The 15337-nt window shown below is 40.9% G+C and overlaps 1 protein-coding gene across 5 annotated transcripts in view; it reads left to right on the top strand.

Moving 5' to 3' along the window:
* LOC143122784 (putative helicase senataxin) overlaps window positions 1-15132 on the top strand; it is a 32057-nt gene extending 16925 nt beyond the window's left edge. For all 5 annotated transcript variants that reach the window (XM_076283662.1, XM_076283661.1, XM_076283660.1 and 2 more), the window contains 14 exons: window positions 2286-2497; window positions 2597-2752; window positions 2842-2983; window positions 3078-3179; window positions 3259-3344; window positions 4312-4383; window positions 4650-4805; window positions 5300-5407; window positions 6118-6287; window positions 8054-8146; window positions 8248-8424; window positions 8598-8696; window positions 14198-14285; window positions 14423-15132. In XM_076283662.1, the coding sequence (XP_076139777.1) occupies window positions 2286-2497; window positions 2597-2752; window positions 2842-2983; window positions 3078-3179; window positions 3259-3344; window positions 4312-4383; window positions 4650-4805; window positions 5300-5407; window positions 6118-6287; window positions 8054-8146; window positions 8248-8424; window positions 8598-8696; window positions 14198-14285; window positions 14423-14605 (1844 nt within the window). In that variant the 3' untranslated portion in view covers window positions 14606-15132. The remainder of the gene's footprint in view (window positions 1-2285; window positions 2498-2596; window positions 2753-2841; window positions 2984-3077; window positions 3180-3258; window positions 3345-4311; window positions 4384-4649; window positions 4806-5299; window positions 5408-6117; window positions 6288-8053; window positions 8147-8247; window positions 8425-8597; window positions 8697-14197; window positions 14286-14422) is intronic.
* Window positions 15133-15337: the final 205 nt, after the last annotated feature.

Below are 15337 nucleotides of genomic sequence, written 5' to 3'. Positions count from 1 at the left end.
TCACTCAGTTTGGACCCCCACATTAAATCCCTCACTAAAACTGCATTCTTTCACCTCCGGAACATTGCCCGCCTTCGCCCCTTCCTTTCTACCACTGATGCACAAACCCTGGTTCACTCCTTCATTACATCCCGCCTAGACTACTGCAACTCCCTATTCATTGGCCTCCCCACTAAATCACTTCAAAGACTACAATATATTCAGATCTCTGCAGCCAGACTACTCACTCATACCAAGATATCTGCACATATCATCCCTATTCTTTCTCAGCTTCACTAGTTACCAGTTCTGTCCTGAATCAAATTCAAAATTCTACTCACTTTCTTTCTTCCTTTCTTTCTTTCTTTCTTTCTTTTTCTTTCTCTCTTTCTTTCTTTCTTTCTTTCTTTCTATTACTTAATTTATTTATTTATGTATTTCCACATCGCTTGATTTATCTATTTTTCTATTTCCACATTGCTTCATTTATGTAGGCTATTTATGTAGCTTATTTCTACATTGTTTCATTCATTTAATCATGTATTTCCCCATGATTCATTTTATTTACTTACTGTAAATATGTACTGTGCATCAATGAGGTAGCAATTAGGCAATTGCAGAAATTAATAAGGCCTACCAGTTTGACCAAACTGTAAATAGATGTATATATTTGTAGCCTACATACCTAATTTATTCCTGAATTGATTTATTCCTGTCATTTTTGGTCCTCCATATTCTATTCAATAGCTTGCTGTCAGCTGCAGCTCTCATTTGGAGTTTCCATGTTGTTACAGTCATTCATATTAATATATAAACTTTGCAATGCTGAATCATCATTGCACTGAAAATAGTTTGGTTTCTGTGGAAATGGGAAAAAGCATTCGATTAGTTCGGTAGGCTGTGGACTTTATAGGCTACATGAAACAGGTAGGCTGACAGCCTAGGCTACAAACACATGTTCCTTCACAATTATTGGGTTGAACACACACAGTGGTGTCATGTCAGGACCCTGTTCATGTTGCACAGCACTAGTGCATGGCCCCATAGCATAGCTTGTAAGCCCTAGACCGGCTGTCTCGCATCAGACGGCAACATTTTTTTTCATGTCTTTACCGACCGACGGTATTCCGTGAACATGATCAACTGAGCTCTGAGTTAAAATTGGCCCGAGTTCTCCTTTAAGCTTCAAGCCCCATATTAGTAAAGTTACCCGTAGAGCTTATTTCCACCTGAGAAACATTGCCAAAGTGTGGCCTTTTTTAACTCAACAAGATGCAGAGAAATGAATCCATGTCTTTATCATTAGTAGGTTAGACTACTGCAATGCACTTTATACTGGTCTCCCAAAAAAGCATATAAAGAAATTGAAACTATACAAAACTCTGCTGCTAGACTTTTAAAAAATTGCTCCATAGGCAATGTGGTGTTTTTCTATGACTTAAAGGATGCATTTATGGTTTTATACGTTTTAATATTACTGCAGTTATTATGAGCGTTTCAAGGCTATTACACATCTTGAGCAGACCAGACCAACAGTCAGGGAGTGGGGAGCAGGAAGATGAAGACACTAGGAAAAGACATCCTCTCACTAGATGGTCAAGAGAGAGGGGATGATGTCAGCTGGTGAGGATAAGAGCAAGGACAAGTAACAGGTGGGCATTGTCTGCTATAAAGTAAACAAGATAAGAAAGCCCTGCTTACACCCAACTGGATAGAACCAGAAAGACCCAGAGCTACACAGTTTTGTAGTTATATTTTTAGGCATGATGGGAAAATGGTGTCCACCAATATTATTAACCCTGTCAGATGTTAATTGGCCAAAAGGTGTTTTTTGAAAATAGCGCGAGAGGAGGGCACTGCTCGAAGGCCAAGGGGTATAAAAGATAGGCCGCAGCCATCTTTAAGTCAGGTTTCATCGGGGGGCGCCAGCTGATGACATCTCACCTCACCCTATTGCTTGACGGTTGGTCTGGACATTGTTTAGGCTGGACTATCACTGCAATACGATGAATAAAGTTTTTTAAAGCACTAGTTCAGTTATTCAGTTTAGTCTGCATAGCATGGATGCCTGTATTGATGATGCTTTCAGCAGCAGCAAAACACAAAAAGATAAGCAAATAAGCACTCCAGAAAATGTATGATCAACCTTTCAAGGATTTCACTTAATTTTTTCCATGGATTTTTACCGTTATATATTGAATAAAAAAAACACCATTCATAACTTACGCACTTGCGCACACAGACACACAATACAGGCTAAAACTAATCCCTTACTACTATTCTGTTCTATTTTTGCATCTGGACAGATTTGAGGCGAGAGCTGAAACTGAAAGTACAGATATGTGGCAATGTGTTCTCCGTTGAAAAGCAGCAGGTACATTGTGAGGTGATTGGCAGTATACGGAGTGCCATGCGGGAGCTCAATGCTCTGTGCCACATTCGCGACAATGCCCTAATCCACACAATCCTGGCACCAGATAAGCACTTTGCACATGTCCTACCAGATTCTGAATCCATGGTAAGAAAGCATCTTATGTCATCTCTGGGCTTTTGGGTGTCAGCATTTTAGTACACATGCATATAATGTAATGTAATTGTTTTTTCCCTCTTTCCTTAGTTTGAGGGATGTAATGTAGACCAGGCAAAGGCCATAGATTGTGGTGTTTCCATGGTGATGAGCAGACAGCCAACCCCCCAAATATGTATGATCCATGGGCCCCCTGGAACTGGCAAGAGTCACACCATTGTACACCTGCTCTATCAACTATCACAGGTGTGTGTGTGTGTCTGTGTGTGTGTGTGCTTTATATACGGATTCTCTCAGTTCACAACCACTGACCAGCCGCCATGTGTATGTTTCAGAAGTTTAGTGCAGCGGACCCCACTGGGCAAAAGCCTTGGCACACGCTCGTCTGTGCTCCTTCCGCTGCTGCAATCGACAATCTAATGGAGAAAATCATTGTCTTCTTTCGAGAAATAAAAAGCAAAGATGGAAGGCGCAGAGGTACACAAAAGCACACACTTGGATACTGCTGCTTGTATCTAGTGTAACTGCGTGTGATCATACGAGTGATAAATATTTGTTTTGTTCTGCATAGGCAACTGTGAAGGTGTTAATCTGGTGAGGCTGGGCAGTGAGGAAAACATCTCTGGGCTAGCTGAGAAGTTCAGTTTGCACCTTCTAGCCAAACGGCGAATAGGTGAGGTTCCTCACACAGCTACACACATTGCAAACTGCCCTGGCTCAGTCTCAACACGTTTCCCATGTGGCTTGCATAGAGCGGGATATGCAGAAGATTGCAACTTTGGCGCAGAGGATACAGAACCTGAACGAAATGCATGGCAACTCCCAAACTCAAGAGAAGGTAAGGGGGTGTGTGGGTGTGTGTGTGTGTGTGTGTGTGTGTGTGTGTGTGTGTGTGTGTGCATGAGCTGACAACCTGTCAAATGAACATAGCGCAGTAAGCGCACCCATGGGCTTGTCAATAAAAAAAATATATGTAGTTAGCTGCATTATTTAAATAGCAGCTCATCAGTGTTGGGAGCAACACTTTAATGTATTTACAGCTTTTTGCTGTAACGCAGTAATGTAAGACATTACAAAAAAATGTGGGTAATATTTTACTCAGTTACAAACTTCAGTAACACACGTCACAATGCATTTAACCCGAAATTAAGTGCTGTTTTCTTTTGATACATATTCGCAAACAACACTGCGAGAACAACAGAGGAGAAAAAATCTGCGCAAATAGCAGAACTTTATCTCCTGTTACTGGTTGAAGATGACTGTGACTGGCTGCAGCAGACTCGATGGACATAAGCCTACGCTCATTATTTTCAGTTTGTCAGAGACAAGGATATGAAGAACATAATAGTTATGTGCACTTTGTGTGCGAAACCGAAAGATCTCTCTATACCTTGCGAAATAGCACAATTATTTTTTAAAGAAAATTGAGCATAACAAATAAAAGGGAATAATAATAAATTAATTGAGCGTAATAAACTGCGTTTAGAATGCCAAATCCATATATCCAATTCCATATTTTGGTAAAAGTAACCTAAAGGTAATGCAATAGTAGTGTAATGCCTTACAATTCAGAGACAATAATTTTATTATGTATCAAATTACTTTGAAATGGCAGTAATAAGTAATACATAATACATTACGTTTTTGAAGTAACTTTCCCAACACTGCTGCTCATTACCTCAGGGGTTAGGACATGTTTGAGTTTCTTCTGCTGGTTTTCTGTGTTCATAGCACTAACTTGTGTGTGTGTGCTATACAAATAAAACTGAGTTGACTTGACTTGACTTGTTGCTGCTTCTCTGTAGCGTAATGAAGTGCTGGGAGAAAAAATAAAACTGGAGGAAAGGAGGAAAACACTCTGTGACCAAATGAAATGGGTAACCTCATACACTGACATGCATGTGTAGGGTACATTTGTGTGTACACACACACTCACACACACACACACAAACACACACACACACACACACACACACACACACACACACACACACACACACACACACACACACAAATGGACGACTAGGCTTTTAAATTCAGTGACGACTGTCACTGACTCACCATGAGTCTTTTTCCCAACTAAAGTTACCACCACTGGCTTTTAGCCAATTAAAAGGCATTCGTGTCCGTCTCTTGTCCACAGTGCAATAGCGGGGAAGAAAACGTGCAGCGCCTCATACTGCAGGAGGCCAACATCATCTGCTGCACCCTGAGCACCAGCGGAGGTGTCGACCTGCAAACGGAATTCCCTTCCCAACTTCAGGACGATGTGCCATTCAACTGTGTCATCATTGATGAGGTGAGGTGAGGTGAGGGATTGGCTGTGGGCAATCTACTGGTGAAAGTCTGCAGTGTAGTCACCCATAGCAATGTATCCTTATTGTACAATTTCTGTGTGTGTGTGTGTACATGCAAATGTACCCTACACATGCATGTCAGTGTATGAGGTTACCCATTTCATTTGGTCACTATAGGGAGCATGCAAATATGGAGACGGAGATGTTTTGTTGATCCTTAATGTGCTGAGTATTATAAATGGAAGGACCTGTAACAGCATGAGAGCCATGTAGACCTGTCACCTTATTAATGACTCTTCCCAGAGTATTTGGATCTTGTTTTCCTTGCTTGCCTTTCAGATCCAAATAAAAGCATTCATGTGTGTGTGTGTGTGTGTGTGTGTGTGTGTGTGTGTGTGTGTGTGTGTGTGTGTGTGTGTGTGTGTGTGTGTGTGTGTGTGTGTGTGTGTGTGTGTGCGTGCGTGCGTGCGTGTGTGTGTGTGTGTGTGTGTCATAGGCAGGTCAGGCCAAGGAGACAGAGACTCTGATTCCTCTGCTGTTCCGTTGCCCCTCGCTTGTCCTGGTGGGAGATCCTGAGCAGCTCCCACCAACAGTCAAATCACAGGTATTGTCTACTAGGCAGGGATGAGAATATTTTCTAATTTAGAGACATTTTACGGAAAGACTAGCTTGCAGATGACACCGTCTCAGTCCAAGGATCCAGTCATAAAAAACACTGCCCTAATAGTTAAAACAGGTAATTAAAGTTAATTCTCTGCCGGCAAATTACAGAGATCAAGGCCTTGTGTCTGCATCAAGGGCTTGCGGTTTGTCTGGTTATGATGCTGATCTTATCATAAACGCCACAGCAACAAAGAGGAATTTGTTAATATTTGTGGGACACCAGATACTGCTGTGGAGCCTTCTGTAGATGTTGTGGGCCTAATTATTTCAATGAAACACAGATATAGGAATGTGCCTGCTTGAAAACCGCAGTGACATGCTCTTTAAGGCTGTTATGTTGGTGATGTTCATATGGTCATATAGGTTTAGTCAGAGTTTTTTTTTTCCAGATTTTTTTTCCTTCAGTTATTTTTTGTCAAGGATTCCCAGGACATTTAAGGATCGGGCACATTGTGGTACATCTTGTTAAATTAGCATTAGTTTGTTTCTAAATGGTATCAATGCATTGCCTGGCGCATTGTGTGTCACACAAATTAGAGCCTGAGGAATGTGCTTGATCAACTGTCTGGGAAAACCAGTCAGTATTTCATCAACGTGTTTGTGTGTGTGTGTGTGTGTGTGTGTGTGTGTGTGTGTGTGTGTGTGTGACAGAAAACAAAGGAGCTCAGGTTTGACCAGTCACTGATGGATCGACTTTACAAGTGTGTACAGCAACTGAGCCCCCCACACACCCACTTCCTGAGTCAGCAATACAGGATGCACGTGGATATCCAAAACTTCCCATCCAAATACTTCTACGGAAACTTACTCAAGGCGGATAGGTGAGATGCACATATTTACTGTCCATGCATGTCCTAAAGCTAATGCTTGACTGATGGCAAATGAATTGAAATGGATTTAACGGATTATAGGATTGACACACATTTCTATCAGTCAATAAACAGAAATCCTTTTGCACAGTCATTTCTATCTGTCAAATCTATCAAAAAGGAAAAAATAATTGAATAAACTAGAAAAGCATTTCCTGAAGGAAATACAGTGCATGAAAATGCAAAAAATATGATGTAAAATATCATACAGAGTAAAAACAAACTATATTGGTTGCTAGGTAGATGAGGTTTAATATAGTTGGAGTGACTGAACAGTTAAATAGGTGGATAGTTTATATGGTTAAATGATTTGCTTGGTAGATAAGGTTTAATATAGTTGGAATGATTGAACGGTTAAATAGGTGGATAATACTTAACTTAGTTAACTTAGCTAATGTTTTCATTTTTAGTAGTTATGCTAACTAGCATGTTAGCAATGCTAACTATGTTAACCATGTGACTTAGCTAACCTAGCTAATTAATTTTATCAGTTTTGCTAACTATGCTAACTAGCATGTTAACATGCTAGCATGTTAACTATGCTAACCATTTTACTTAGCTAACTTAGCTAATCATTTTTAGAAGTTTTGCTAAAAATGCTAACTAGCATACTAACATGCTAGCATGCTAATTATGCTAACCATGTGACTTAGCTAACTTAGGTAATCGTTTTTAGTAGTTTTGTAAAAAATGCTAACTAACATGCTAACATGCTAGCATGCTAACTATGCTAACCATGTGACTTAGCTAACTTAGCTAATCATTTTTAGCAGTTTTGCAAAAAATGCTAACTAGCATGCTAACATGCTAACTATGCTAACCATGTGACTTAGCTAACTTAGCTAATCATTTTTAGCAGTTTTGCAAAAAATGCTAACTAGCATGCTAACATGCTAGCATGCTAACTATGCTAACCATGTTACTTAGCTAACTTAGCTAATCAATTTTAGCAGTTTTGCTAAAAATGCTAACTAGCATGCTAACAAGCTAGCATGCTAACTATGCTAACCATGCTAACTAGCTACAGTGGGTAAGAGTCATAGTTGATGACAAGTAACAGTTACAATGGCTGAACAGTTAAAAAGTTCAGTAGTTTAAAGGGTTAAATTGTTTAACAATGAAATATTGTAGTGAGGACTTTTATTTTGAAACAGTTTTTGGCAGAGGAAGCAGTTGGACAGGATGTGTAGTCTTAATAGGGCCAGTTTGTATGCTTAAAGCCTGAGACTGGCAGTTGAGATCCAGGTGGCCCGAACACCTGCCATAGGATTCTAATTGCTTAACGGCTCTATTGTGATGTCATCAGACCATGTTAAGTCTATGGGGAAATTTTGAACAGTTTTTAATTAATAGTTTAAAAAGTATAAAAGTTACAAAGATGAAAAATACAAAGCCCACATGTCATAAGTAAGACCTACGCAACGCAGTTTGAATGAAGTTTCTACGTTAAACGGTTGAAGCTGCATTAACTGCGTTAGAAGAAGAAGAAGAAGCCTAGGAAGAACAGTACAGTGCATTTTCATGCACTGTAATGAATGAATGAATGAAATTATTTGCTACAATAACTAACCACAGGAAACCCTAAAAACCTGCATAATGTACATAAGTGGTCAGTAATATTTTGGGGTGCACCGATACGAATCCTGACATATTTCACATTGCAGTCATAGCTCAGTTTTCGGTATATTTGACAGATACAGATTGGGTATGTCTTTCAGAACGATCGGTCAGAGTCGCTGCTCTAGTGACTGGGCTTGTGAGTCCTACAGGGTGTTTGATGTTTCTGATGGACAGGAGATGAGAGAAAAGAAGTATGTCATCACCTTAAAGAAATGTTTAACAAAATAAACTTCTCTTGCTCCATGGTTTATATGCATATTTTAAATCCTGTTTGTTCATGTGTGCTTGGCAGCTCCTTTTTCAACTCTAAGGAGGTGGAACTGACTGTAGAGTTGGTACGGTTGGTCACTAAGAGGTACCAGCTCCGCAATCCCAATAAGTCACTTGCTGGGGTTGTTGGGGTCATTACACAGTGCAATGCACAGAAGTTTCGGATTTGCCAAGCCCTCCAAGGAAAAGGCTTATCAAAGTTAGTGTCGGACCACCAAACTTTTTCCCACACTCAATCCCACAGTATCACTAGATGTCTTAATGTTGGGTTTTGGGGGAATTGTTTATTGTTTTTACTGCATACACATTGAGTGTTGTACTGTATGTTCATTGAATTGTTGTTTTTGTGTCTTTGTTTTGTCTCCATGTTAGGAAAGTGGTGGTGGACTCAGTCAGTAGATTTCAGGGTAGAGAGAATGACTGTATCATTGTGTCCTGTGTGCGATCCAGCAATAAAGTGGACTCCACCGAGTAAGTCTGTGTGATTGTGTACACATGTTCATCTGCAAGCAACGGTACTTGTGTTTTCAGACTTTTTTTTCAAGGCTTTGTTACTTATTTTGAATTGGAATTTGATGGTCGTTGTGCTCTTCTGCAGCTATTTTGTATATGTTGCACAGTATATGTACCCTGGAAATCCAGAGTTCTCGCGAGAGCACAATGGAATTGTCTCTGCGAGACACTCTGGCAAAGAGCAATGATGCACGTTACTTTTACCCCAACAAATTCGAGACTAACTAAACTGATGAAGACAGCGCTGCAACGTTGGAGGACAGTACACATTGGTCGTAGTGTTATCCGATTGCGTCGAAGTCCGAAATCATTCAGAGTAAACATGGTCTAGTGTTATCCAATTGCGTGCAGTGAGATGCCGCCCCTCGAGTTGGGCCATTACATTGCTCTTTGCTAGACCCTTAATTTTTCTAGATTATCAGGGTCTGGATTTTTCAGGTTACAGGTTATGTGTGCAAATATGCAATTCTTTTTGGTGTGCTATAGCGCAGTGGTAGCGTAGGCAGGGATGGATTACTGCACGGGCCTACCGGGCCCAGGCCCAGGGGCCCAAGGGGTCAGGGGGCCCTGAAGCCCAAGCCTTTGCATGGAATCATTGCCTCAGTATCAACAAATCAGGATGTAGGCTATGAATTCATGAATTGAATTTAGTATTGGCCATACTCAAAATGCACCAGAATACAGGAAATCACATCAAACAAATGAAAACATTTCTGGGGGAGGACCCCCAACCCCTCCCACATATACGACAATTAGTGGGGGGCCCTCAATACATCTGGGCCCAGGGGCCCGAAAGTTCATAATCCGCCCATGAGCGTAGGTGTTCAGCTACACACAATGGCCCAGCGCGGCGCCCACAGGGACCCAGGCACACCCAGGAATCAGACAAATCCTGAAGCGCACTTTAATTTGCTCTGGCAGATCTGTCTGGCCTTCCTCCCATTAAAGCAACCAAAAACTCAGGAAAGAATCACATTATCTGGCATGTGATGGGTTTTGATGTGATGACAGATAGTTGAGAATTGGTTTGGTGTCAGCCAAGCTACAAAAATATAACTTGAAAAAATGACAAGAACATACTTAGTTATGAATACGCAAAAGATGCTAAATTTCATGCTGTCTTCATAACATGATAGACAAGAATATCACTCAGAAAGCAAATAAATCCAACTGAGGCCCAACCCGATACAGGATCTCACAGCGTTGGAAACGAAGGCCGTTGAGCCACCCCATGAGTCAGAGGCACTCAACATTTTAAATGGTTCTTCATTGGCCTATGTTACACATTTGCACCAAATGATATGATAAGAGTGCTAGTTTTTGTGTAATCCTGCACAGACAAACAACAGAGGAAGATCATCCTGAAAAGTCCTTAGGAAGTCAAGTCAAGTCAAGTGAACTTTATTTATATAGCACATTTCATACACAGAGGTCATTCAATGTGCTTTACATAAACAAAAGCAAACAGGAATAGCTGATAAAACCATAGAAGGGCAATAGTCAAAGAATAGTTTAAAAAGTAAAGAATAATAAGATAATAATAATATTAATAATAATAATAATAATAATAATAATAATAATAATAATAATAAAACACACAAGGTATTAGTACATAAAAGCATAAAAAGGCAATAATTAAAAAGTTTATAATTAAAAAGTAATAATTAAATAAAAAACAGCATAGAAACTATTAAAATTTTAGCTAAAAGACTTTCCCAAATTTAGAAATGTAAAAAATAAGTGATCAGGTAGCAGAAAGTATCTGAGAAAAGTTTGGTCTTAAGTCTAGATTTGAAACTGGCTACAGTTGGTGCAATTTTGATTTCATCTGAAAGTTGGTTCCAGAGCTGAACTGCATAGCAACTAAATGCTGCTTCACCATGTTTAGTACTAACAGTAGGTTTTACTAACAAGTATTTCTCCTGAGACATGAGAGGCCTGGAAGGTGTTTACTGCTGAAGCATGTCTGCTAGGTAATTTGGTCCCGTTCCATTTAGTGATTTATAAACAAGCAGAAGCGCTGTTTGATAGTCTTTTTAGGAAGGCCTGTGAAAAGTCCATTGCCGTAGTCAACCCTACTGGAGATGAATGCATGAAAACGTTTTTCTAGATCATGTTTAGACATTAGCCCTCTAAGTTTGCCAATGTTTTTGAGGTGGTAAAAAGCTGATTTAGTTATTGCTTTCATGTGGCTGTTTAGATTTAGATCACTGTCAATTATGACACCAAGATTTCTAACAGTATCCTTTGCTTTAAGCACTTTATTATCAAGGAGAGTGGCAACCTTAAGTCTTTTCTCTTTTTTTTTACCAAATATAATTACTTCAGTTTTTTCTTTGTTCAACTGAAGAGAATTTTGAGACATCCAGTTGTTAATCTTGTAATTACACTGACAAAGAGATTCAAGGGGATCATAGTCATTAGGCGAAAGAGCTAAGTAAACTTGGGTGTCATATAGCATAGCTATGATAGGAAACCAAATTGTTTGTGATGGTTTGTCCAAGTGGGAGCATATAGAGGTTGAATAATAGTGGCCCCAAGATCGACCCCTGGGGGACACCACAGGTCAAGGACGTTGGCGTAGAGGTACTGTACAGTTGCCGATAGCAACAAACAAACTCCTTTCTTGTAGGTATGATTTCACCCAGTTGATGACTATACCTGGATACAGGATACAGGATTCTCTATTCCTAATACAGGAATAGAGAATGTCATGGGCCTACTGGGTCCTGGGTATTGCAGGGACCCCAACAATATCAAATAGCCATATTGCAATCATAGTTAGTGATTTGATCCCTGTTGTTGTTGTCAGTATTGTCCACTGCACATTCCATGTTACGTGCCGGCTAAGAATATGACCGCTGAAAATATTCTATTGAATGGGGAGGGGGGGTGGCTTTTTTGGTGCTGTAAAGGTTGGGAACACAGTTGAAGGTCTCGGGCACCTAGTGTATAGAGTCTGGTACCAGTGAAGCTGAGAAAGAATAGGGGTGATATGTGCAGATCTCTTGGTATGAGTGATTAGTCTGGCTGCAGAGTTCTAAATATATTGTAGTCTTTGAAGTGATTTAGTGGGGAGGCCAATGAATAGGGAGTTGCAGTAGTCTAGGCGGAATGTAATGAAGGAGTGAACCAGGGTTTGTGCATCAGTGGTAGAAAGGAAGGGGCGAAGGCGGGCAATGTTCCGGAGGTGAAAGAATGCAGTTTTAGTGAGGGATTTAATGTGGGGGTCGAAACTGAGTGAGGAGTCAACCAGTATGCCGAGGTTTCTGACAACAGGAGCGGATTTGACAATTGTACCATCAATGTTCAGACTGAGACAATGAGATTTGGACAGTTGAGGTTTGGGGCTGATGAGAAGGATTTCGGTTTTATCTCTGTTGAGTTTTAAAAAATTATCTTGCATCGCATAGCTTTAAATCAGAAAGGCAGTTAGTAAGTGAACTGGGAAGAGGGTCAATGAGGGAGGATGTAATGAGATATAATTGGATGTCATACGGGGCACAGCCTGCCTATTTGCAAGGGATCTGCTGATGGTATTGGGCTGTTAAAAAGCTGCCTGGTTATTGGCATTGATTTCTGCATACAGTACTTGCAGGGAGTAACATATGCTGGGGTGGAGATGGTGATGGGTATTCAGGGGAGTTGGGGTGTTGCTTCCACATGTTCACAGTCTCCATTTGACCACTTAGGTAGTTCAGTTTCCACAGTCATTCCAGTAGTGTCCATGTTGTTATCAGACACTGGTACTGTATGTCAGCATAACTCTTCTTTCCTGATAGCGTCTCCGCAGCCTGGGTAGGTGATTTCTGCAGCACTCCAACATAGCTTATCTCCTCATGCTCATTTGTTCCAGTGGATGTGGCTGGGCATTGTTGAGCTGGCTGTTTATGTTCCTCCAAGGTCATTTCAGTGGGGGCTACCGGGTGATTGTCAGTGAGCCCTACAGCAGGGGGGGGTTCGGCATGACTGTTTCAGCTCGTGCAGAGTGTTTTGGTTTAGCCGAGTTGTTGATGTCTTGATCCGTCTGTACGGCTACTGAGCACTTATAAGAGGGTCGGCTCAAGGTTGGCAGCAAAAATGCTGAGTGGTGCAGAGAGAGGCGATAGTTTTCACTTAAGATTTTGGCTCCAATCCAACTGAGTTCTGTGTTACTTGGTCTGAAATATTCTCTGCAATTCCAGAAAAGGTTGAAATTGTCAATAAAGTTAATTCCAACTGAAAAGCATGTTTTTGTGAGCCAGGTGTTTAAACTGAAAAGTCTTGTAAAAACAAAGCTTCCCTCGGCTGGGAGTGGACCACTGATGAAAATTTGTATTCCAAGCTCATATAGGACAGAAAAAAGTTCCTTGAAATCTTCTCGGACATACAGCGGCTCTTTGTAAATGTTATTTGCTCCTACATGCACAATGATGCTTTTGATTGTTTTATATTTTGACACTATTTGACACTATAGGGGCAGCCGTGGCCCACTGGTTAGCACTCTGGACCAGTGGGCCACGGCTGAAGTGCCCTTGAGCAAGGCACCTAACCCCTCACTGCTCCCCGGGCGCCGCTGTTGTTGCAGGCAGCTCACTGCGCCGGGATTAGTGTGTGCTTCACCTCACTGTGTGTACACTGTGTGCTGTGTGTGTTTCACTAATTCACGGATTGGCATAAATGCAGAGACCAAATTTCCCTCACGGGATCAAAAGAGTATATATACTTATACTTCTTATATATTTCTGTAAGTCTGTTCTTTGTCTCAGACACTGATGCATTTGGAAAACAGCGTACAATCATCCTTTCCCCATCTATATGTCTCACAGCAGAGTCGCCAAGAACAAGGGTTGTGGGATGGACAGGTGCCGAGTGCTGTTCTTTGTCTGTGCACATCATTCTTGTGCTGTTAGCAGAGATAATGACAGCAATTTCTCTTAAGTTGATCATTAAAGCTGCAGTTAGCAAGATTTTTTGATCATATTCACTGAAACCAACACTATGCTCTGACAGAACAACATAAATCAGCCGGTTTTAGAAAAAAAAAACTACCTCCACCTAGAGCCTGTTAATTGTTTTGCAAAAATCCACAGCTCCGGTTCTTCTGGTCCAATCAGAGCAGGGCTGTGTGAGATCTGACTGTCAATCACAGTCTGTTGCAGTCTGGTGCACACTGACGAGCACAAACTCGATAAGAGGGTGCACGTGGTAGTGGGGGAGGGGCATGAGAGTTGTAAACATTCAACATTTTGGCAAAAGTCCCCTCAATCTGTCAGACTTGCCAACTGCAGCTTTAAGCAAAATATGGCATCATATGATTCATGCAACATTTCATATCCAATGTTTTATTCACTGCACTACACTGTACTACACTTCTCTGCTACTATTGAATTGGTTAGCTCTGGCTAACATCGCAAATGTATTTCGGACAACACTTTGGTTTGTTATGTTTCTAAAGTAATGTGGTTCCTGTGTGTTAGGTTTCTAGGGAGCCGTCAGCAAATTAATGTTGCCATCACCAGAGCCAAATACAGCCTTTTCATTTTGGGACACCTCAGCACTCTGAAGGTAATATAGGCATGCTCTATCTCAGCCATAGCAATCCCTGCTTAGGGTTTTTTTATTAAGATATTTTTTATTTGGCAATATGCTGCTTATCGAGGAATTATTTTCCCCTTGACAATGTTATACATTTTCCCTTTTAGAAACACAGAAACTGGGAGCCTCTAATAGAGGACGCTGAGAGCCGTGGGATCATCATAAAAACGGAGGAGCGACACTTAGTTCATGCCCGGAAGATCCTGAAAGAAGATGACGCCTACCTCTCTCCCCCTCACAGGACACAGGATCGGTCTTTGCATCCCTCCAACGGGCCCCATCTCTCCTGATCAAACAGCACAACCCCCCCGACTCAAGCTCCAGTAACATGTCCTCAGGAAAAGTTCCCTTCACATCATGACATCAGGGCAGCCCCTCGCACGCTGCTGCCTTCAAACCCCAGCCCCTCAGGGCTAGCAGGAACTAGTGTGACTCATACGGATGTGACAGACAATGACCCTGTCCGGTGCCAGCACAGTCCATAGCCGACAGGTCAAGTTCGTCAAGTTCCACACTCTGAAGAAGTAGCTCCTTTTCTTATATATACTGTATATATAATCTCCATACTGGGACCACTGGGTATGTACATAGTGTACTGTACATACATAACAGAATGTTTTTATATCTACCTTTTAATTATAAAAGTTTCATGTGGTCAGTCACTTTTTTATATCGGTTACAAAATGGAACAGAAAGGCTGCTCAACAGGGATGCACACAATGTTTAGGATCTAATTTTATCTGGAGCTTTTGTGCTTTTAGCAAATGGCTGTCAGAGTATGTTATGCATTATAACCATTAAACTCTACTTGATATTACTTCTTCTTGTCACTTTTCAGTATCCTGGTTAAGCCTTTAGCGTCATTTGACAAATAACACAATGGGGTCACTATGGAGATGCAGTGGCAATGACAAAGATGTAATTTTCCCTATCATAAGTCAGTGTACCATCAAAATTATTTGAAACCAGTATTTCAAGATAAAATTGCTACATAATGTTGCTACATTATCTACATAATCATT

This window comes from Alosa pseudoharengus, unplaced genomic scaffold, assembly GCF_046254945.1.
Source record: "Alosa pseudoharengus isolate Yale_2024_CS ecotype anadromous, Long Island Sound unplaced genomic scaffold, YU_APseudo_1.1 YU_APseudo_1.1_scf_14, whole genome shotgun sequence".
NCBI lineage: Eukaryota > Metazoa > Chordata > Actinopteri > Clupeiformes > Clupeidae > Alosa > Alosa pseudoharengus.
Note: the sequence above shows the minus strand (reverse complement) of the source record. Positions and strands in the feature narration are given on the sequence as shown.